Source organism: Prionailurus viverrinus, chromosome A1 (genome assembly GCF_022837055.1).
Source record: "Prionailurus viverrinus isolate Anna chromosome A1, UM_Priviv_1.0, whole genome shotgun sequence".
Taxonomy (NCBI): domain Eukaryota; kingdom Metazoa; phylum Chordata; class Mammalia; order Carnivora; family Felidae; genus Prionailurus; species Prionailurus viverrinus.
In genome coordinates this window covers 64,353,660-64,378,606 of record NC_062561.1, presented here as the reverse complement: position 1 = coordinate 64,378,606, position 24,947 = coordinate 64,353,660, and the positions used below count along the sequence as shown (strand labels likewise).

Sequence of the window (24,947 nt, the reverse complement as noted above, 5' to 3'; positions counted from 1 at the left end):
TGGCTGGAATTTTAAGTAACTACTCATCCATACGTAGGATAAATGTCATTTTCAAATATGTAACATTCTGATTATCACAGAGATCAGAAGTTTCCAAAGCAAGTGTTTGGTGAGTATTTAACCACATTTTTAGCAAAGCTTCATCAGGAAAGTGATAACAAAATGACTGTAGGATGCATAAATCTGACTCACTTCCAATTTATGCTCAATCCAAAGAAAAAAAAAAGTATGCTGTATTTTCAAACTAACACAGTAACCACTTATTTATACTTATTGATGCTTTAAGTTGGTTTCCTCTCCTAGAAAATAAGTTCCCCCATGAGGGCCATATTCCTACTAACTGGAATGCATGAACAAATACCAAGTCTCATGTTGCTACTAAAACATAATTGATGAAGACAACTGATTCTTTCCTCGAGTGATGGGGTTTAATAAATAGAAAGGTGTGTGACTCCTGTCCTGAATTCTGTTCACTATAAATAAGCACCTGTTTGGAATCAAAGAGTCTTCTAGAAATGAAGAGGCCTGTCAAAACAGCTAGAATGTTGAGATCTCCAAATTGACGGTATAAAACTGAATAGATATTTCTTATCAGCCCCAAACCGAGTCCTAATCTCAGTGAATGGTGCCTTCACAACCAATAGATCATCCTGGGAAAAGCTTTCATCTTTCTTTTCTAGTCCTCTTTCCCAATGTTACTCTCACAGCCTTAGCTGAAGCCCCTATCATCTCTCTGGAATGACTGCACTAGAATGGCATACCTCTAATCTCCTCAACAATCACGTCTCATCCTCTAAGAGCTACCTCTTCAAATTCAAATCTGATAACTCCCAGACTATGTCACTCACTTGCTTAAAGCCATCAATGGTTCTCTATTCTCCATAGCATCTTGGAAAGGCACATAAGGCACTCTCTCACCTCTATTTCGGCAGCAGGTCAAACCATACTTTAGGATTCCACAAAAGTGAGATACCTGCTGTTCCCCAAACACACCTTCATGCCTTTGCATGTGTTCCTCTGAAAGCAACATATCATAGATTTCCACTCATTCTATAAACCACAGCTTTCAGTTATTTGTCACAAACTACTGAACACTATTGAGGACCAAGCTCTGTGTTGGCACCATAGCTAAACAAGACAGTCCCTACCTGCTAAGAATGCACTTTCTGGTGAAAATGCACAATGATAACACAGTGTTTATAGTGCACATGTGAAGACAGAGAAGGAATCGGGAAAAATGTACAAATAAGATAATACTTTCATCTCAGTGTTTCATGCAAAAAAAAAAAAAAGGAAGCAAACAACAACAACAACAACAACAAAAACAATAAGAAAGGTAAAGAGGAAAGAGAATACTGACACTGATATGCAGTTTAGCTCGTGGGAAACGGGATTATGGGAATTATGTAAAAAGGTAGGAAGAGGCCAGTTTGTAATCAGCCTTATTGATCATCAAAAAGTGTTTCCATTTTGTTCAGAAAGCAGAGGGAGCCATTAAAAGTTTTCCAGCAAGCAAGTGATGGCATCATGACAGGATCATGGAAATAGGTAGAAAGTCAGTGAGGTCACTCAGGGGGCTATAACCAAGACTCAGGGGGAGAAAATATGAGGGTGTGGAAAAAACATCTGTAAGTGAGCATCATGGCAAGTGATAGAGTTGAAAGACATTAGGAATCTAGAATTGACAGTAAATGTAAAAGTTATAATTCCTAATTGTCTTTTTCAACACCTCCCCCCAAGTGACTGAGGGAATGATTATTATCTCAGTGTTATTCACTGCAATAAGAAGTAAAGGAAGGGTGATACAACTCTTTTCAATGTCCCACACTATACTTAGGATTGCTATTCTCCTGCTCAATATTTTTATCTCTCTATGGTGCATATCACTTTCTATTCTAGCACGTCATGTACTTATTTACTATGCTTTATTGTTTCTCATCTGTCTCCCACTCCAGAATAAAAGATTCAGGCAGGCAAGGATTTTTTTTTTTGGTTTGTTTTGTTTACCAGTATAGATCTTAAAACAATTGTGAAGGCATATAGTAAGGTCAACAATGAGTAATTAAATTAATGAACAGGTTAAAACTAATTAATTAATAATTAATTCTATTCCCAACATGTTCGGTTTGCAATTTCTTTGGAACATATGGAAAGAGAAATAAAGTAGAATGCTACTTTCAGACTTACTATGTGTAACATCATCTGGGGATCTTGCCAAAATGCAGGTTCAGTTAAGTAGTTCTGAGGTGCAGCCCAAGATTCTACATTTCAAAGAAGCACTCAGATGATGCTAAGGCTACTGGTACAAGAACCATGAATACCATGGATGTTTGCTGTTGGATATGTAACCTTGGAACCAGGGGATTGGACATGTGACATGAGAGTCATTATCTACAGAGGTGGTGACCAAAGTCATGAATGTGGATGAAATCTCTCGGGTGAATAGCACACAGTAAGAAAAAGTCAAATGGACTCAGAAGTAGAAAGAGCAAAGGAAGAAAATCGTCAATGATAAGAGCTTTGAACATTAAAGAATAAGCAAATTTGAGGGGCGCCTGGGTGGCGCAGTCGGTTAAGCGTCCGACTTCAGCCAGGTCACAGTCTCGCGGTCCGTGAGTTCGAGCCCCGCATCGGGCTCTGGGCTGATGGCTCGGAGCCTGGAGCCTGTTTCCGATTCTGTGTCTCCCTCTCTCTCTGCTCCTCCCCCGTTCATGCTCTGTCTCTCTCTGTCCCAAAAATAAAATAAAAACGTTGAAAAAAAATTAAAAAAAAAAGAATAAGCAAATTTGAACCTAGAGAGATTCTCCACAGGGTCAAATGCTATTATGAGAGGTTACTTAAAATAATGAAAATGTCCTCTCTATGTGGTCACTCAAAAATTCATATGTTGAGACAAGGCCTTTAAAAGGCAAAAAGGCTCAAATGGGTCGTACACATAGGTTCTAATCCAATATGACCAGTGTCCTAATAACAAGAAGAGATGCTAGGGGCGCATATGAGCAGAGGAGAGGCCATGTGAGGACACAGGGAGAAGGTGGCCATCTGCAAGAGAGAAAAACCTCAGGAGAACCTAAACCTGCCAATGTCTTGCCCTTGGACTTCTAGCTTCCAGAACTGATGTCCGTTGTTTAAGCCACCTGGTCTGTGGCATTTTGTTATGGCAGCCCTAGCAAGCTAATACAGTAATTAAAGCATCTGAAACAGAGCAATGGACTTCAGATTTGCAGTATGAGGAGTATTAAAGAGAGAATGAGAAACTAAAAGTCCCAAAGACTAACATGAAGAGAGTTTTGGTTGAGCATATGTTTGTCTGTTTGAATATGCAGGAGAGTTGAAAATATTTGTGTATGAAAGGGAAGGAGATAACAAGGGTTTGTAGTCATTAGCTTGTTCCCAAATATCCCAATTCTCAACATTCCAGGCTTAAAGTCACTCTGAAGCTTTAGTATGTGACTTTAGTATGTGACTAGCTCTGGGTTCTAGTAAATGTAGGCAGAAGTGATGTATATTTCTTCTAAGCTTAAGCTTTAAGAACCAATGTGGTTTGGCCAGCTTCTGTTTCCCTCTTCCCAAAGACTGGCAATGTTTCACAGAGAGGCTGCTTCGTCATTCTGAGGCATAAAGCAGGTAAACTTGAGCAGTGTCTCTGCTGGTCTAAGATATTCATAGGTTGTGGGGTCACCTGCATGGCTCAGTGGGTTAAGACTCTGACTCTTGATTTCAGCTCAGGTTATGATCTCACAGTTTTTGAGTTTGAGTCCCATATCAGGCTCTGACTGACAGTGTGGAGCATGCTTGAGATTCTTTCTCTCTTTCTCTCTCTGCCACTGCCCTGCTCCCTCCATCTCTCTCTCTCTTTCTCTCTCTCTCCCTCCCTCTCTCAAAAATAAGCATTAAAAAAAATAAGATGTGCATAGATTGTGAAAAAAATCACTTTTTTTTGTCCTAAACCAATGATAGGTTGGGGTTGTTTGCTACCATATCATAATTCAGTCTTTCTTAACTGATAAAAAATAGAAAAAGAAAATTAAAAATTGATAGATTTCACATTCTGAAAAGAAGAGAGAGTAAAAATTATCAAAAATTGAGTGATTCGCTTTGGAGCAAATCTCTGAGACTGAAATAACAGAAGAAAGACTGAATGCTGAGATGAGTTTTGGTTTATAAGGATAGAAATGCGAGGAGAGCTCCTACTTCAGAACTTTATATTCTGTGTTTGGAGGTTCTTAGGTCACAGAGAGTAAGAGTGGTGTGGCAAAAAGTGATTGCAAGAAGGGCCGGTGGGGGGCGAGGGGGGGTGCTACATCGGATACAGAAAAAATTGAATTGGGAAGTGCAGGCGATAAAGCACCAGTAGCTATAATGAGGTTAAAAAAAAAAAGAAAACAAAAAGATTTATCTACTGCCACAGAGCCAATTAATGTTGGTCCTATTACAAGAATCCATATTTCAGTTCCCAGGTCAATGCTTGGCCTACTCTACACCATCATGCCTCCTTTTCAAGTTTTACATGAAATGTCTCAATAAATAAAATATTCTGTTCTTTGGATGATTCAAAATTAACTTGCTGGAAGGGTGACTATATCCACACAATTATTTTTCTACAGTTATGAGAGTATATTCAGTTAAAACCAGGAGCATAATAAATGCAGGGAGATGGTAAAAGTTCCAGCTAATTATCATTGAGGGGCTATGTTATATATGTCGGTTGCTTGCCTTAGTCTTAAGACATCTTACTTAGTCTTAAGAGTAACAGAAAATATTTTTTAAATATTTAAATATTTTTTAAAAATGGGAAAACAAGGTCACGATCTCGCGGTCCGTGAGTTCGAGCCCCGCGTCGGGCTCTGGGCTGATGGCTCGGAGCCTGGAGCCTGTTTTCGATTCTGTGTCTCCCTCTCTCTCTGCCCCTCCCCCGTTCATGCTCTGTCTCTCTCTGTCCCAAAAATAAATAAACGTTGAAAAAAAAATTTAAAAAAAAATGGGAAAACATTGCTTGTCAGAATATTTAGTCAAAGCCTGTATGTCAAGGCCATACACAAATTAATAATTTCTCATTTGGGCCTGTAACCATTTAACAAATGATATCCCCATCTAGCTTTGCTCTCCCATCTTCTTTTTGATGCATGTCCCATGCTGTAACCAGAATTGGCTTTAGAAATCAGTCCAACACTTTACTGCTTTAAAACCCTAAGGATTCGTTGGCGCCTGGGTGGCTCAATCAGTTAAGCTTCCACCTTCAGTTGAGGTCATGATCTCACATCTCCTGGGTTTGAGCCCCATGTCGGGCTCTGTGCTGACAGCTCAGAGCCTGGAGCCTGCTTCCGATTCTGTGTCTTCCTCTCTCTCTGCCTCTCCCCTGCTTGCGCTCTCTCATTCTGTCGAAAATAAATAAATATTAAAACCCTAACTATTCAGATAAAATGTCTTCCCATGGCACATAATCTACCCACTCTCCACCCCTTAACTTCCCATGACAGCCCCCCCTTCCCTCCACTCACACACACCAGCCAACACCGCACACATATACTCACAAGGCATAAGATATTTCAATATTTACGGGATAAGATTCCAGGTTAGCACATGCAGTTTCCTCTACCCTGGATTGCCTTCTCCTCCATCATTCTCCCAACCTTCTGCCTGTCCTTCAAGATTCAGCTTAAAACACATCTCCCCTCCACCTCCTTGCCTGAGCAGCCTGTGCAGTTTTATTTGTTCATCCTTGTTTCTTGCACAGCACCAGGCATCTGTTTTTCAGGCCTGGCTATCTGATATTATAACCCCTTTGTTCGCACGTCTGCCTCCCTGATTAGAGGAGACATTCGATAAAGGCAAGAGTAATGTCTTCTTCACATCCCTACAGTTTGGATCACAGTTTGGTATCTAACAGGCCCTCAGCAAATTCTTGCTGGTTTGGTCCCAGATGCAGTCTTAGTTTTTAAGAGCTTCCAGAATTGGAAGTTTCTAAAAAAAAAAAAAAATACATTTTTAAAATGATAACAATAATTGAAAGTCTTTAAAGGATACAGTTGACCTGGAAACTAAATTAGGGGGCCCATTCCTAGACTGTGGAGAAATATCTGAGAGGCCTTCCTCGCGTGTTGCATTAGAAAATGGAAGAAATCTGGGGCGCCTGAGTGGCTCAGTCAGTTACACGTCCAACTCTTGATTCTGGCTCAGGTCATGATCTCATATTTCATGAGTTCAAGCCCCACATTGGGCTCTGCACTGACAGGGCAGAGCCTGCTTGGGATTCTCTCTCTCCCTCTCTCTCTGTTCCTCCCCCACTTGTATTCTCTCTCCCTCTCAAAATAAAAAATAAACTTAGAAAAAAAAAAGAAAATGGAAGAAATCTACAGAGGAAGACTGCAAACTGTGCCAGACTACACAGGCTCAAGACAGATTGTATATATATGTGCTGCTGAAATTAATATGTAGGGACACAATAATATTTAGTCATATAGCTCTGTAAGATAGCTATCATAATTATCACCTCACAGATATATCATGTTACAAAACCAGAAAGAGCCATAGATCATCTGTTCCCATGGCTCTTTGTCCTAATTGTACACTGTCATCGCCAAGAAAATGTGTAAACTGCACACCTACATTTCTGCCTCACTCAGATGTGTTGGTCTGGAGTTGGACCTGGGCACATGAGTGTTTCTGAAATGTTCCTATAGGATCCAAATGTATGGCCAGAGTTGAGCACCTGTGATTTAGACCTATTCTTTCATTTGGAAACTAAGGAAAGTGAAAATCAGAGAAGAAAAAAAAAAAAACCAAGTGAAAATGACTAACTTACTCAGGAATTTAATTATAGCAGGCCTCGCTATCTTGGTTTAATTCATTAATTAATTAATTAATTAAAATGCCATTGCTTAGCAATGTTGGGCTGATACTGAATATCTGATAAATCAGACTGGAATGAACCTTTATACAGAAGAATATTTCCACCTGTTTCAAAAATTTTACAGAAATTCTCATGCTGCTAATAGAACACAATTAGTAGATTGTTGGACTAGAAGACACAGATACAACACTTATTTCAGCCAAAATCTGCACTTAGAAGGCAATTTGTTTAAGCAGGATTTATCTGTATATTTCTACCAGTGTGAAAGGTCTGATGCAGAACGCAGCGAGCGGGGCAAATTCTGCTTCCTGGCTAATGAGCGGCTCTGTCCACTGTGCTAGCACAGAAAAGACGGAAAGGGCCGCAGCACAATTGATCATTCATAGCTTGCAGCCTTGTTTGCCCTAAGCTTACTAAAGGCGAGGGAGAAACATGGGCCAGCATAGTTATTGCTTCATTGCTTCCCATGCCCTTGAGGCCAGCAGTGCCAGAAAGGTCTCCTGATGTGTCACGTGGTAAAGAAAAAAACTATGAAAGGAAATGCAACTCACCCTGAAGTGTCATTTATACTTTGGGTGACACAGGAATGCCCAGTTCCTACTATAAAATTGAGCAACACTTCTGATTGGCTGTGTCATCAGTGTTGACTTGAGTCATTTTTAACGATAAAAGTAACGTATCTTTTCATAAATGGTACAGTAATCAAAAGGCACACGAAGAACAAGTTAGTATGTCCCTCCATAGTGTGTCTATCCCTCCCTCCTGAGGTAGCCAATGTTAGCAGCCTGGTATGCTTTCTTTAGCTCCTCTATGTGCACGGTATCTAGTAACCCAAAACAGACAGACAGAGAGAAAGAGAGACATAGTGATGGTCTGGTTTTACAAAACTGGGACCAAGCTATATACATGTGCATGCAATAGGCTTTTCTCACTTGACGACATATAATGAACCCATATGAGATTAATAAGTCTAGATCTTGCCTATTTTTCGATAGCTGTATAATATTCCATAATCTGAATGTAGCAACTCCACCACAATCTACGAAAATATTCCACTAAACTAATTTACATTTTAATTAATAAGGCTGATATCGTCCTCATACGTATGGCTTAAAGAGTGGCAACCACGTGTTTCAGACTTTGCTGATTTCCTCTCAGGAGCCTTTTTCACTTAAGCGTATGGCTCTGATTTTACATTCAATTTTGTATTTCATTTCGTTAGATGTTGCTGAACACAGAGCTATATTCAAAAGGCATTACCTCTCAATCTTATGTCTTCATATAGCAAGAATTTGTTGCAATTATAGAACATTTATAAACTGTCACATATTGTACTTCCTCTCCTTTTTTGCCATTGAACATAATATAAAAGGGACTATTTCTAATTTTGACCAAAACTAATTATCTGGAAAGGTATTGGAGAAGAATCTTGTTTTCAAATGGAACTTCTCTCTGTGGAATGTTTCAGACTACACGCTTCTTTATTTAATGACATGTATTGATTTTTTTTACCCCTAAAGTCAGTCCACAAATAATACAGAACCCAAATTAAAAGCAGTGCCTCCCATACTGTTTGAAAATATCTGTAGAACAAAGGTCAAATGTGCAGTTTGCTGGTTAATGGCCTGAGGCAAAGTTAAGGTTAATGTGGCACTAATGAGCAGGCTCAACCCTGTAGAGATGTCTGACCACAGTTGTCAAACAGTAGACATTTAAAATGTCAGTCTCCAGCTCAGCAGAGGAAGTATATAATTACATGTTTCCAGATAAGAACTATTTTTTCTTATGTATTCTGAATCTATATTTAATAAATTTATCTTATTCTCAACAAAGTCATTCCATTTGACAAAATATTTTTAAAATCTTCAAAATAAAAAAAGTATTTAAATTTCTATTCTATGGCAGTAACAGTTCTTGTGCAAATGCTTGAAAGTCATTAAATGTATACAGTCAAATTAGCTAGAGGGAGAATTGAAATCTAGTTACCTGGTCCCTTTCCTTAGACTTTGCAATGCATGTAGAGATTGTGGAGAGGATCAAAAGACCTTAAAAAGCTATGCAGTATGAGGCACCAATCATCATAAATGTAAATGTGTTACAACCACATTGCACTCATATTTGATTAAAAAGATAAAAAGTATTTTTCCTAAAAGAGTAACTCATAAAGTGTATTCTCCGAACCCCACTTGAACCTACTGGTCGTTATGGAAGCTGGGACCAAACGATCCCCACCATTCTCAAAAGAGAAGAATTTCTTTGTTTTTTTCTGACTAAATGATTCCAGGTTCCTTCCTCCTCATAGGAAGTCTTGTTCACGTGACACGATTTCCCTTCCTTAGAAGATTTACTATGCTTTCTCAACAAAGCTGAAGGGGTTAAGATGGGCAGCAGGCTGCAGAGCACGGGGTCAGTGAGGGGAGAGGAATGGGAAGGAGAAACAGAAAAGGACCTTGGAGACATGCTAATATCCTCAGATATCCTCTGCAGAGGATTCTTTTTGACCTGTGCTGTATGTTTCACACTCCATGGTGGTGATTTTATACTAGCGCTGAGCTGAACGTTCATAGCCATCTATACAATTAGGACAGACACCTCTATTCCTCACTTCTCAGTAACTCTCCAAACCCAACACATTGCCATTTAATGTCCCAGTAAAAAGCACCCTTTCTGAAAGCATCCTCCTTTAAAAAGAGTGATTTAAACCTGATGTCAAAACTCAGTTTTCAAAACTAACTCTCATCTCATTTTCCCATGTTGTAAAAATGTACCTCAGAAAGCACTGGCTGTTCTCCATTAAAAAGCACTTTAAACAAAGATCTTAACTCATTTATGAAAGTAAACACAGGACCACATGTCCAATATTTAAACAAATCAGACAGTATTGAGGAAATTGACCATCCAGCCCAAAAGAGAAGAGACATAACTTTTCCTGCCTCATAGTTTTTGTTCATTTTAATAAAAATATGCAATTATTTGTTCAGTTATGCTGGTTTCAGAAAGCATGTTACTAGCTTTTCAACAGGAAAAAAATGTCTAGGACATGACTGGGTCAAGATCAACAAGAATATTCAGTCAAATACTTGCAAATCTAATGATTCTAGCAAACTTCATTAATACTAAGATTCATTATTTGAGTAACTATATTTTGAGAATCAGCATTTTAGGTCAAACCTTGAATATTACTGTCTTTTGCAGTAAAGTATTTTCTGTGGTTACTGACATTTTAACTATAAATTCCATGACTGAGAGGATATGAACATATATTGTATAATATTTTCCTCTCTCAGCATTAGCAGAAAACTAATTAAAAAAAAAACTTTCCCCTTAATAGTCTGCCAATAAATGGATTTCTTCCTCATTCCTTTTTGTCTTTTTTTTTTTTCATTTGTGATTTCTGTCATCTATTCTTGGTCATTGCCACCCACCAACTTACCCGATGGACAATATATGTCTGGTATAAACTGTTCTTGCTGGCATCTTCGGTTACTGTATAACTCTTACTGCAAGTATTTGTGTTCCTGAACTCTGGTATAAGTATGTGCTTTAGGTTCAGAAAATCTATAATTAAAAGGGTTCAGAGAAAATGAGATATTTTCATCTTTGATTTTATTCTTATTATTCTAGTAATTCTCATTTTAGAAAAAAAATGGCTCTTGAAGGTTACATGTAATCCAGGTATTATTTTGGGTGGCACAGAATATTACTGGTCAGAGCTGAGTAATGTATAATTACCTTTGCTTAAGTATAACATCTAAAATATTATCCGTGTGATGAGAATTATAATAATACATCCTTCCATCATGATTATTCATACATCGGTTTGTTTATATAAAGCTTAGCTTACATTGGACAATGTAGATAAACCAAATACAATGAAGATTAGAAATCCTTGGAGTTTACTCAATTTGTGGGACCCCAAAGTCGCAGTGCCCATATCTAACAAGATTCTCGCTGAAGGAGGCTGAAACCGACCCAGCAAAAGGAGCACCTTAGACCTGTTGATCTTCAAAGTCATTAAACAGAATGAAGCATATTTTTGAGAAGAAACCTTGATGTGAAAGTCTGTAACTCTAAAATATGGGCCTAAATAAAAAGAATCATCCTGAAACTACCCCTGAACTTTCTTCAGTTGTACTTCCAAGGAAGAGGTTCCACATATGATTCTAGAGATCATGATGGGCCCTGGAAATGGTGTGCCTTATAGTGAAGATGGAAAACAAAAACAAAAAAGTACAAAAAAACAGTATGCCCATCAAAGGATATAATCTACCCTAGAAACACATTTCTCCTATTTTGTGGATAATTGTGGACGAATTGACAGCTTTGTCATTTCCTTAAATATGCAAAGGGATAAAAATGTAAATATCCTGTTCCCCATTTTCCCCTATTAGCTATATGCATCTAATTAAGACACTTCCAATGCCACTGAAAGGTTTAAACTGATGGAAATGTTTTTTGCTATCTATACAAAACCAAGTGGAAGAAAGTGCTTAGTACTCTTGCTATATACTGAGCACTTCTACATATGATGCTTCTACATACAATTAATTTTGCTAGTTTAATAAAAGAAATGAGCCTCACTCATCATCCTGATTTAGACCCCATAGATTCTGCTAAAAATTCTGAGATAGTTTTTATACACTCCTATAAAAATGATCAATTTCAGTATGACATGACTTTCAATCTTCTTCACCTCTTCAAAAATTGAGTGGAAAAAAGTGGGAGCTGAATTTGCAATTCTTTTCAACTCTGCATACGTTTACTGGCCTTCCAGAGGATAGAAGATTCATTTTTTGTAAGGGGAAAGAAAAGACGGAAAACATTCTCGGGTATATTAGGGAGAATTTCATTCACAGTTTGATTTTCTTGGTTGAGGGATATTTTGAGCCATATAAATGGGATAACCCTACAGTCTCAATTATAAACACTACTGAGAAGCTCCTAGCTCATTTAACAAAGCTGCTACTGGGAAATAGAAGACTTTTGGAGAATCAGTTTGAAAACTGTCCGATTTAAAGATCCTTCTTCCTATGGCTAAGGAAAAAAACATGTATTTTTTTTTATTCTTTGTGTAATGAGAAATTTGAGGAGATTTATTTCTACTCACATTAACTTAAAGTTGAGAGCCTCAATATGACAGATGGCACAAATTAACTTGAGGACCAAAGCATTATGGACCAGTGATGTAACTTTGAAGAGTTTAGAATAAATCTCACTCTCCCTGATATAAACCTACCTTCATCTAAGCAAGCAAGTTATAAGAATTCTAATTGCAGTCAGTGATAACTATACAAATCTGCTTTCTAGAATTTTCAATAAATTCTGCCATCAAAACAAAAAGAGTATCTGTTGGATACCATGCCCGCATAGCCACATCTAAGACAAACCACCATTTCAACTTCTAGTCCATACCTTTCAGTACAAATACTGCTTAATGTTAGTTTAGTTGTTTGAATTTGGTTTCAGATACATCAGGAAATGGTCACTAATTTTTCCATGAACATCTAAAAAGGTAAGAGCAAACCTCATTTTTAAAGGCTTTATTTTTAATATTAGTCTTAACTGGAGAAAATGGCTTTTCAATACACAAAATTTTGCATGTATTTGTTTATGAACTTTCCTTTTCTGGGAAGTTTTTATCAGATTCTCAGTGGGATACGTGACCCGCAAAGGTTAAGCACCACTAGCCTAAACTTTTGCCACATGTTTGTTCTGCCTTCTGGCATTCCTTCTTCCTGTGTGCCTGGTTTTTGACCCCCTAGGGTCCTGCTTTTCATTATTCATGTAGGTCTTAATGCTGGCCTGCCTGCCTCGGAGCTCACATTTCCTCAGTACTGCTCTGGCCTGGCCTCTTGCCCCCTCCCCAAAGCCCTGCTTTGGCCTGGCCTGCCCTGGGTACCCTCACACCCACCACTCACTAAGCACTGTTTTAAATTAGCCAGAAATGCTCTCATTGAAGGGAACATGACTTTTATTTTAGTAAATTAAACTTACAGGTAATAAATAATAATGGCACCTCAAAGAAGCACTAACTTCCTTTTAGGAAATAGGTTGGAAATTGCTTTCCCCGGTCCTATAAACGATATTAACTTTTTCTCAGAGTTGACTTTTTCCTGACCTATGGATATTTTCATCCACCGAGTTTATATATATACAATTCATCATCAAGCCCAGTATGTCAATACTGATTTAACCATATAAACACATACACCCAGACACACACATCAAGAATTTTAAACATTAATTAATTTTGGTTTCACTAATAAAATATTGTGCTAAGTAAGGTTTGACCATATAGCTATAAATTCATGTGTTTTAAGATAACTGATCCTATGTGATATGTACTGATCCTATCTTGGCATTAATCCTAAGTAATATTAAGTGTTCTCCATTCAGATTATGTTTAAAAGTTGTTCCTATGCATAATTAACTATTTCAGTCACTTCACTATGTTCTTTCGCAATGTACAGGGTAACAATTAACTGGCTTTCATGGATAGACACATCCTGAAACAGAATGTGCCCTGACTCATTCTCCTCTTTCAACTAAGCAATTTCAAGCATCCTTTTGAGTTCCTATTCTCCATTTAAAAACAAAAAACAAAAAATTGTTAATGTTCAAGTGGTAAAATTCCTATGCAAGTCAAGATTTCATAAACACATTAGAATAAAATGGAGCTGCCCGATAAAACAAGATTCCATTAAGTTCTGAAGAGAAAATTGAGAAAAACCAAAGCTCATAAAACAATTCAAATTGTATTTGTCTTAAACATTAAACATCCAGTATTTCCAAAAATTCTCCTTTCCCCACCTTCACATCAAAATCTCCTCTTACATCAAAAATATTTTATTTTTACTAAGCATCTAGGACAGTCGTTATTACCCCAATGCACAGCCATGCATATAGCCAATCCCCTTAATTGGAGCATTCTTAAATGAGAGGTTTGGCTAATTGGAATGCTTGCTGTAGAACAGATGGGGCACTGGTGTTGAGACTCTGTCTTAATTTATTGTCCTGGGGTTTTCCTAATTACCCGCTTAATTGGCACAGCCACACCACTTTGAAATAATAATGTACCGCTAATTATCACCGATTTAAGCTTGCTAATAGCTTATTCTTACCAGCTAACTTCAAGAAATCAAGCAGAGAGCAGGAACTGCCACAGGGAAATCACTCTGCCTGGGCTGGTTTAGACAGTTACATAAGTGCAGTGTCCTTTACAGCTGTGCTGATTTGGTTTCTGCCCCACAAGACTAAATAGTAATGTTTTTCTAGACATTCAAAGGAATGGTAGCTCTTCCTTGACTTTCTCAACTTTCAGAGACCTTTGTAACTGGTGTGTATTAATAACTCCAAGTCTCCAATGAGCTCATTATTAGCATTCTACATAAACAGAAAACAAAACAAAAGAAAACAAAACAGGGCAGGTTGAACAAGTACAATCACATCACCCAAATATAATCAAAGGAATCCAAAGCTATGGTTTAGCTTCCTTCCTTCCAAGCCAAAAGACTGACATACTCTATACTTCAAGCTTAGCACAGCTGGTAGAGCCAAGGACAGACATGGATGTCCTTCATCAAGTGTTCGAAATTGAGCAAGGAAAAGGGTATTAAACGGAAGGGTTCTCTTTTAAAATGAATACAGAGGAGGAAGGGGGAGAAAGAAAACAGACAAAAGGGTTACAGATTTGGGAATTCAGAGAGAAATACCTGTATTTAGGATAAGATACTATAATTTTGCCTAAGTTTACACCTATTCTGCATCTGTTTTAGGTACTTTTTCAGGTCAGATTCCTTAGAAGCAATACCAGAGGCAGGAATTTGGATGCAGAGGATTCATCAAGGTAGCACTCTTAAGAGAAAGGTAGTGAGAGAAACAGGATAGAGTGGGCAGGAAGAAGGTAAGTCAGGATGCAGTCCCAGCTTCAACCAGATTGTACAGGGAGTGTGGAAGCATGGATTGCATCACATATCTGGCCACGTCACGTTGAGTAAGGGCAAGCCTTTTATCCCCCTGTGTCAGGCCCTGCTTACAAGCCTCCGCCAAGGGGGTGAGGCAGGTGGGAAGTTAGCCCCCTCTTTCAGATGGATGAGATGGTGTGTAGTACTCCTCCACACAGACTAGAACCGACCTGTGTAACCTGTAGGATACTACAGAAATGACAGTGTGGGACTTCCAAAGATAGATCATAAAAACACTGCAGCTTCTGCCTTTCTCTCTCTTGGATTATTTGCCCCTGAGGAAAGTCAGCTACAGAGTGAGAAAACTCACGAAGTCATTGTGACGAGACAGTGAGGCCTCCTGCCAACAGCCCTGTGAGTCACCATCTTGGAAGATAATAGCCAGTTCCACTCAAGGCTTCATAGGATTGCAGCCTCACCCGGCCTTGGTAGCAATCACCCTAAGAGACCATAGCCAAAAGAAACCCTGAGCCAAAACCCCATAACTGAGCTGCTCCCAAATTCCTGACCTACAGAAAATTGGTTAATAAATAGTTGTTGCTTTAAGCCACTTTGTTTTGGAATGACTTGTTAAGTAGCAAGAGATAATGAATATAGATGGCTCCAATTTGTTAAGTGCAATTCCCCAGAGAATAAGGCAGCTGTGCATTACCAGCAACCAGGAGAGAGCAGCCAGAAAGCAGATAAAATGGCCAGGTAAAGGGCATCAGCAGCATCCACTACCGTAATTACCTCTCCTATGAAACGTTTCCATTAAGCCTCCCATACGACTTACAGTGTCATGTCATGAACTCAATTATGGACATTTATATTTTTATAAATGGTAGCTGGCAACAACCTATAATTCTAGACCTAGTAAAATATTCTTCAAAAATGAAGATGTGTTCATAGGGCACCTGGGTGGCTCAGTTGGTTGTGTGTCCGACTTCGGCTCAGGTCATGATCTCATAGTTTGTGAGTTCGAGCCCCACATCAGGCTCTGTGCTGACCACTCAGAGTCTGGAGCCTGCTTCGGGTTCTGTCTCCCTCTCTCTGCTCTTCCCTTGCTCACATGCTGTCTCTCTCTCAAGAATAAAGATTTAAAAACTTAAAAACAAAAAACAAAAAACAAAACAAAATGAAGATGTTTTCAAACAAAAGTTGAGAGAATTCATCACCAGTAATAAGCAATGAAAAATATACAAAAGGCTAAGGCAAAATGATTCTAGATGGACACATGGAATTAAAAAAAAGCACCACAAAGAACAAAATATAGATTATTACAATATTGACTATTTTAAAACGATAACAATAATATCTTGGAAGATGTTAAAACATTGTTAGAAGTTATTTGTTAGGAATAGGGTAATGGAAGATAGGAAGAGGGTAATGGAGTGAAACTATTTTAAAGTTCTTATATCGTTCAATGAAGTAGTAAAAGTTCCACTTTAAAGCAGATAGTAAAAATTAAAAATGCATATTGTTATCTCTATGGTAACCATTAAGAGAATAATAATAAATGCAAGTAAAAAAAGCCATGAAGATCTCAAAAAAATTAAATACCTGTTAAAGTCAAAAGAAGGCAAGAGAGGAGGAATAAAGAATAAAGAACATGGGGTAAAGAGAAAACAAAGAACAAGATGGCAGCCTTAAACCACTTCAGGATACTATATACCCCTGCAAAAAATTGACTACACATCCCAACTGAAAAACAAAAAAGTAATTAATGATCACTTAATAAATACTGTTGGGTAGTTAAAAAAAAAGCTAACTGGTCAAATTATATATAAGTCAACAATAGTTATATTAACACAACCTGAAAAGAATTGATTGGATAATGGAAAACTCTGTAAATTAAACTCTGTTTTAAAGCCTGGAAATATTTTTGTTAGGATGCCATAAATCTAACATAATTTTAACAACAAATTTTGGGGCACCTGGCTGGCTCAGTTGGAAAAGCATGAGACTCTTGATCTCGGTGTTGTGAGTTCGAATCGAGCCCCACGTTGGGTATAGAGAATACTAAAATAAATAAATAAATAAATAAATAAATAAATAAATAAACAAACAAACAAATAAACAAACAAATAAGTAAATAGCAAGCTTTGGACAACAATTTTTTATAGGATGTACCACTAAAGAGACTAAGTCTAAGGTAAACTGTGACAATATAATTTAAAGACTATGACTTCTTTATATGTAAAAATGTATTTTAAATTGTTAACCATAGAATAGTGTTTATCTTCATTTACATTGACAAAACAACAGATGCATTTTACAATTTTCTATTTTTCAGCTACCAGAGCAATTATATTAACTTACAGAAACTCTTGTGTGTGTTTTTTTGTTTGTTTTAGTTTTAAATTGCTTTAAATTTATAGATAGTAGTTACTGTTATAGATATTCTCATGGGAATTACCCAAGGTAACTAAGAAAACCTAAAAAATACTGTCATGGATACAATGCTAACTTACAAAAACTAACTCAGAAAATATTTTTTTAACTTTACTTTTTTTATGAATCGCACAAAACAGTGTTTGTTAATGATCTGGATGGGCTGACTGAGAACTCATTTTTCCCTTATCTACTTTTTTTTTACAATAAACTTTCATTTTGTTCTAATTAATAACTAAGTTATAGCAGAAAGTCCCAAGTCAATAAGTCTTTTCAGCAAATTATATTTTATCTCTATCTGGATAATCACTATATCTACAATACACCATAATGAAAAATTATCTATGCTTAGCATATGAAATAGCAAAAAAAAGTTATTTAAAAATTGAGTACCATTAGTTCTCATGAAAATTTTGACTGAAAGTATTAACTATGTTTTTATTAGGAAAATATAATTAAAAAAACACTTTTCACCTAAACTTTAAAATAATGTATATGTGTATATTTATTTATATGTATATACACACAAACACACACATATTTTCTCAGATACAGAGAGTTAAAGAATACCCCTCTGTCCCTGGCATACTGTCATAACTTATACTTGAAATAGAATATTTATTTATTTTTTCATCCTTCAGCCTCTTTCCTGTTTTTCTATAAATATCCATTCTAATATATTTAATATAAGTACTTTGCCATATCCTCTCCTTGAAAAATATATACTAATTTTTTATATATTTGCTACTAATTTATAAAAATGGTATTGCACTGTTATTCTCATTCTATTTAATATATTTTTCTCTTTAATCACAATGATATTTTTTGATGCATGAAAATGCATTCTATCCTTCTGACTCATAATATTCCAAATTCATATATTTTATTTTTCTTGTTATGGACATATAACTTGCCTCTAACTCTCAGCTACCACAGATATGCAAGAATTCTCCTTGTGAATATAAGCAAGAGTTTCTTGGGATACAGGCTAAGGTAAGGTAGACAAGTACATAGAGTATATGAGTTTTATAAGGTACAGCAAGCTTCTTGCTAGAATGGCTGTACCGGTGTACCATGTGATCATTCACATAGAAAATCGAATCCTATCAACTGATCAACCATTAGAATGGAGTTCAGAAAAGTACCCACATATAGCATTGTAAACACATCTTTGTCCAAATCAGTCTATTCGATATTCACGTCACTTGTTTAGCTATTCTATGCACACTGAGATGGGCTTGGAGAATGTTTGGATTATCATAACCTGAGTCAGAGGGTGACTCCAATTACATCCACCTTTGTATGTGGTATCTGCCAGAGCAAATCCAAACATGTACTGCTACCTGCTATCTAGCTAACAATTGATTGTCCTTTATCAATTAGTAAGGACAATTAGAAATATTTCACTTTCAGCTGGTAAGAATATCTTCACTGTTAGACCTCAGGGCAACTCTCCCACTCCATGACAGACAGGAACCCTGATCATTTGGATATCTTACAGGACGCCATGCTGATAATAAAATATTGGTCACATCATCCTAGTTGCCTTAGTAGACATGTTCATGCCTCTGGTGGGGAAAAATACTGACATTTCAAGCACTTGACAATTCAGCAGGGGTTCTAAATGTCTAGTTGTCTGGATCTTAATGGGTTATTCTAACATAAAAGGCAAATTTCTGCCTTATGATAACCTAGCACTCAGGAAGAGGCACGATGCTTTTTGGGTCCCTTTGAATATTAGACAAAACATAATATACACTTGAGTGTTGCTCTAACCCAAATATAGAGTAGCCCCAAGGAGCTTTTGTATGAGAAAGAAAAGTCTGTAGCTTGGAATTTTGCAAACTGTTCTGAGGTTCAGTCCAGATGACCCGGCTCATCCATTCAAAGGTGCCTTAGAGTACAAGTAGCAAATGAAGATGCTCTACAGAAACCCTGGGAAGTTATGATCTCATGGTTCGTGAGATAGAGCCCCGTGTTGGAGTCTGTCCTCACAGCATGGACCTGCTTGGGATTCTCTCTCCCTCTCTCTCTCTGCCCCTCCTCTGCACATGTGTGTGCTCTCTCTTTAAAAAATAAATAAACATTTTTTTGAAAAATGAATTGCTTAAGTGAGCTCATGTACAATACCTCTGGTTGTTTACTTTGTGTGGCATGATACTTGTCTATGATGGACCTACTCTGGTTCATGGGTAATAGCTAAAGGTGGCTGGTTGTTTAGGGATACAGAAATACATGATCTGCAAGGTTGGTGACAAGAAGTCTATTCAATGGCCTGGATAGATACTTATAGAACTTTCCATTCACATGAGCCCCTCATTACTCCTGAGATATTTCACTTGTATTGGGTTTTGTTTTGTCTTTCCAACAACTGAGTTGTTTTGATGGTGAAACAGACATGACCTTTAAAACCTTAAGATCTTCCTTAGCTAGGTTTTATTAGAAGAATCACTCTACACTATACCTAGCCACTACATGCTATACACACTAGCTAAAGCACATTAATTTCTCAAATACAAGAAAAGACTGCTGATCACTATAGATGTTTAGAAGAAAAAAGAACAGCTAGTTTACATGCAAACAAAGTGCTACTTCTTTTGAGCTGCAGCAAATAGCGAGCAATAGCCCAGATCTTTATTCCAATTATAGTCCATCTGAGAAGAGAATGAGGCAATTAAGAGCACTATCCCAAAAGGAAAGAAACAGAGTTTACATTCTAAAGAGTAAAGCGATGTAAAATACTGAGGCTGCCATAAGATATAATTAGAAATAACTATTTGAGGGGGCACCTGGGTGGCTTAGTCGGTTGAGCATCTGACTTCAGCTCAGGTCATGATCTCATGGTCTGTGGGTTCGAGCCCCTTGTCAGACTCTGTGCTGACAGCTCAGAGCCTGGAGCCTGCTTCAGATTCTGTGTCTCCCTCTGTCTCTCTCTCCCTCAAAAATAAATAAACATTAAAAAAAAGAAATAACTATTTGGATTAATAAATGAATATAGAATTCTCAGTTTCAATTCATTTCAAAAACACCCACCAAGAAGCTAGTATTTGTCAGGGCATACAGTGGGCAACAGAATGCAAAAATAAATAAAATAATAGTTTCCTTTAATTTTTAGAGTTTTTCAGTCTGACTGCCAATTATCAAGCAAAGAGATATAGATGAAGGCTTTAATTTAACATGTGAAACAGTGACGGGGGCAGTGGTAGAAATGTGAGTTATAGAAGCAAGCCACTCAATGCTTATCATTTTGAATCAATGTATAGCCATTTTCAGCATTCCAGATTAAAGGTATAGAAACTTCTTATCTAACCATTTGTTAAATACTTGCTTAATAGACAGTAACACAGATTTCATCATTTATGTGAATGCTTTTTCTCTCTTGCATCACCCAATACAGTAGACACTAACTATATGTGGAATTTAGGCTAAAATCAATTAAAATTAAAAATGGAATCATCAGTCACACTAGCCATATTTTAAACTTTTTTTTATGGCAAGATCTACTTTCGTAACAAAATTTGAAGGGTACAGTATAGTATTGTTGACTACAGGGAGAGGGAATTGGGGAAGTATTAACTAATGGCATAAAGTTTCAGTTGAGCGAGATGAGTAAGTGCTAGAGGTCTGCTGTACAATATTGTACGCTAGCCACATTTTAAGAGCACAATGACCATACGTGCCTATTGCCCGCCATAGTGTATTATAGCAAATGTCCCTTATCACAGAAAGTTTTATTGGTCTCACAGGTTGTATTTATCTTCCTAATTAACTGAATAGGAGCAACTGCTGAGTTTTAAAAGTAATTAATGGTGATCTTTTTTTCTTCAATAGTGTATTTGGTTCTACCTAATTGAATACATTCTATTCTGTTGAAAATTAATGGCTTACTTTCTTTTCTCTTTCTGGTTGTAAAACAAATGTCTTACTTTCTTCTGTTGGCAAGTGTCTCTTCACCATTTCTTGGAGAGATCTTCATCCCATGCTTCTCTTTGCTTCCCTCAAAAGAACAACGGGGGCTTTGTGTAGGTGTTCTGATTGGACGGCCACAAATCTTACTGATCTTTCAAAGAGAAAATATTAAAAGGCAGTTAGAAACCTTCCTCCATCCTACCTGAGAATGTAATATTTGCTAGAGTCCAAAACAATGTAATGTTCTTACTTACACTTCAATATTAACTTTTAAGACATAAAATGTTTGTTAATTTTCCAAAGGGGGAATCAAATTACCTGCATAAAATGGCAACCATGATTAACTGATGCTATGCACGTATCTATGTTTTGCATGTATATATACGCAAAGTACATGAAGTAAACATATGCAGAATAAGAGAAGTATATTAATAAACTTGCCTGCTTGTATAAATAAGACTACTTAACCAAAATAGGTATTTTATGGTTTATATTCACTTTATGACAATCACATAATTGTACTGAAATTTTAAATGAAATAATTTGCTATTAAATATGCAGTCTGTTTTCTAAATGAGTTCTAAAGGTAGTTTTCTTCTTAAGGTCTTTTTTTTTATATTAGAGAGAGAGAGAGAGAGAGCAAGCGGTAGAGAGGGGGAGAGGGAGAGAGAGATTGAGAATCCTAAGCAGGCTGTATTCTCAGTGCAGAGCCCAATGTGGGGCTCAATCCCATGACCCTGGGATCATGATGTGAGCCAAAATCAAGAGTCAATCATTCAATCAACTGAGCCACCCAGGTACCCCTTAAGATCCTCTCTTAAAATAATAATGAATACATTTGTATAGACATTTCATTTGGTAATTGTTCTATATCTTCTTCTTGTATTTTGAGAGTGTTAGTATAGTTGTTTTTCTAAAATCTAAAATCGTTTTTCTAAAATCAAATGAAAGAGTAAAAAACTTATCTACCCAAGATCTTTATATAATTTACGTAATTATCATTGAGAAAGTAACTGATTAATTGGACATATTACCATGTAGAGCATAAAAAAGACTCACACAATACCTTAAAGAGGTGGAGTACTTAAAGAAGTAGAGTAGTATAATTGCAAATACATAAAAACCTTGCCTAGGAATCAGGAGACTTTGGTTCTTGTCCTAATTTTTCCATCTTAAGCACTGAAATCTTGAAAACAGTAGCAGAACTTCTTTGAATTTGATTCTCTTATATGTAAGATGAAGAATTTAGAGTAAATTATTCCCAAGTTCCATTAAATTTATCAATTTCTTTAATTTTCCATGCAATGAGCATTAAAGGAATTATGCACTAATTTGTTTATTTAACCCATATTTATCTTGTTTCTTATATTTGCAAAGAAAATGTATTAGAGGTTAGAAGAGAAAAAAGGCAAAAAACTGAATTCTCTCCTAAAAGAGAAAACTGAGCAGGCTCTGAGCTCTCGGCAGCATCCCATGCAGGCTCCTCATTGTCACCACAGAGCCCAACACAGGGCTCAAACCCACGAACCATAAGATCATGACCTGAGCTGAAACCAAGAGTCAAACGCTCAACTGAGTCACCCAAGTGCCTCAGAGCAGGTAAATTGTGAACAGACTCCTAAAGTAGTCCTGAGGGGGAAAAAAGTTATTTTGAACTGTAGTAGTGGCTATGTTCATGAAGAGAAAGATTCATGAATTATAGAGAGAAGTAAAATCAACAAGGCCAAATCCAGAACACAGACAACACCAAAAGTTATGGAAGATGGAGAGCAGGAAGAACTGTTATCCATTGCTGGTGGGAACGAAGAATGGTATAGACAGTTTGGAATACAGTTTCGTGGTTTCTTACAAAATGAAAATTATCCATAGGAATTGAAAACTGATGTCCATACAAAGACCTGCACATGGATGTTTACAGAAGCTTTATTCATAATTGCCAAAACTTGGAAGCAGCTGAGATGTCCTTCAGTAGGTGACTGGGTAAAACTGTGGTGCATCCAGATAGCGCAATATTACTCAAAACTAAAAACAAATGAGCTATTAGAAAAGACATGGAAGAAACTCAAATGCATACTACGAAGTAAAATAAGCCATCTGACAAGGCTATAAACTGTATGATTCCAACTATATGATATTCTAGAAAAGGCAAAACTGTGAGCACTAAAATTCTTAGTGGTTGTCAGAGATCAAAGAGAATATAGGGATAAGCAGGTTGAGAACAGAGGATGTTTGGGATGGTACAACTACTGTGTATGATGCTAGGGTGGATACATGTAATTATAAATTTGTCCAAACAAATGGAATGAATATACAACACCATGAGTGAATCCTAATATAACCTATAGACTGGGTGATAATGATGTGTCAGTTGAGGTTCTCAATTCCAAAAAATGTCTGACTCTGACAAGGATGTTGACAACAGGGTAGGCTATGCGTGAGTGGGGACAGGGGATAGATATATGGGGAATCTGTACCTTCTTGCTCAGTTTTAATGTGAACTTAAAACTGCTCTAAAAAATGCAATCTATTTTTTAAAAAATCAACAGGGCTTGGCAAATGACCAAAAGTGAGAAGTTAGGGAAGTGTAAGGCCAAGGTGTTAAAAGGCTCAAAGTGAATTTCCAAGAAGCTGAAAAATAGGGATAGTGCAGTGTAAATATATTTAAGTGTGAAAATATTTTCTTAATGGAAAAAAAAAGTATCTTCATTGTCAACAACTCTTAGTCACAAGAACCAAGGGAAGACAATATAAGTTGATGGCGTAAATATTGAGTGATATTGTTTAATGAAACTGCAGAATATTTGAAATAAAGGAACACAGTAAAAAAGAAATAGACTGCTATCATGATCCAATGTGACTAGCGATAGAGCTCTAGGAAACTTCTAGGAATCTCGGCTCTCATCCTGTCCTTAAAACTTGAGAAAATAAAAACACTTTGTAGTTATAAGTTAAGGGAAATCTTATTTCACCCTGCCCTTCCCATGTTGGACTTAAAACCATATTGGCTACTGAACATATTTCCTAGACAGGTAGATAGAAAGCTGAAAACACTAGCCTCACAAGATCTTTATTCTCATCATCTTTACAATTCTTTTTTGTATTTTGCTACAAATACAAAAGAAAATGTACAAGCCATAGACTTATGTTATCTTTGATTGTATCCAAAGGTCCAGGCATATATACCAGATTCCAACAAATACAAATACATTTCAAAGCCCTTCTATTTGTTGACTTGCTACCCGCGACCCGGGGAGCTCTACTTCACACCTTATTGAAAGGGAATGGAAAGCCATCTGTTACTAGCACATTAGCCTGTCACCTTGGCCCCGCTGGGGTGAGCCGATTTGGGTGGCCCATTTCAGTACCTTCTTGCTATAGAAAAGTCCTTCACACTTACTTGGACTATTTTTCATCTTTGACTTACACTGCCATTTCCTCCTTATCCCCCTCCTTGCTCTGTACTCTTCTCCCCTGCAATCAGTCTGAAGTGTCTCTGAAAGAATTGTTTCCCTTCTTAATCCTTACCTACTCTTGCTTTAAGTTCATTCTCTGGCTTCCCACTGATCTTCAAGTTCCCATCTCACCTTGAAGGGCCCCTTTTAGTTGCCCCTAACCCAGATCACTTCTCCCATCCTGAGCGAGTACTTGTTTTAGTACTTATCACCATGCAAACCTTCCCATTCTCACTATGTTCTTGCAGAAGGACAACTTCTCCTAGAGCCTCCCTTTTTGTTTTCAGTCTTACTCAAGTCATCAAATTGCCAAAACTTTTAGTTAATAATCTAGAAAAGCTATTTGTTTATTTTTCTATCTATTTATTTATTTTAGAGAGAGTGAGTGTGTGAGTG

At 37.0% G+C, this 24,947-nt stretch overlaps 1 protein-coding gene across 1 annotated transcript in view; it reads right to left on the bottom strand.

Moving 5' to 3' along the window:
• GPC5 (glypican 5) overlaps nt 1–24,947 on the bottom strand; it is a 683,554-nt gene that overhangs the window by 349,457 nt on the left and 309,150 nt on the right. Inside the window, exon 4 of the mRNA XM_047855862.1 lies at nt 21,117–21,250. Within this exon, the coding sequence (XP_047711818.1) occupies nt 21,117–21,250 (134 nt within the window). The remainder of the gene's footprint in view (nt 1–21,116; nt 21,251–24,947) is intronic.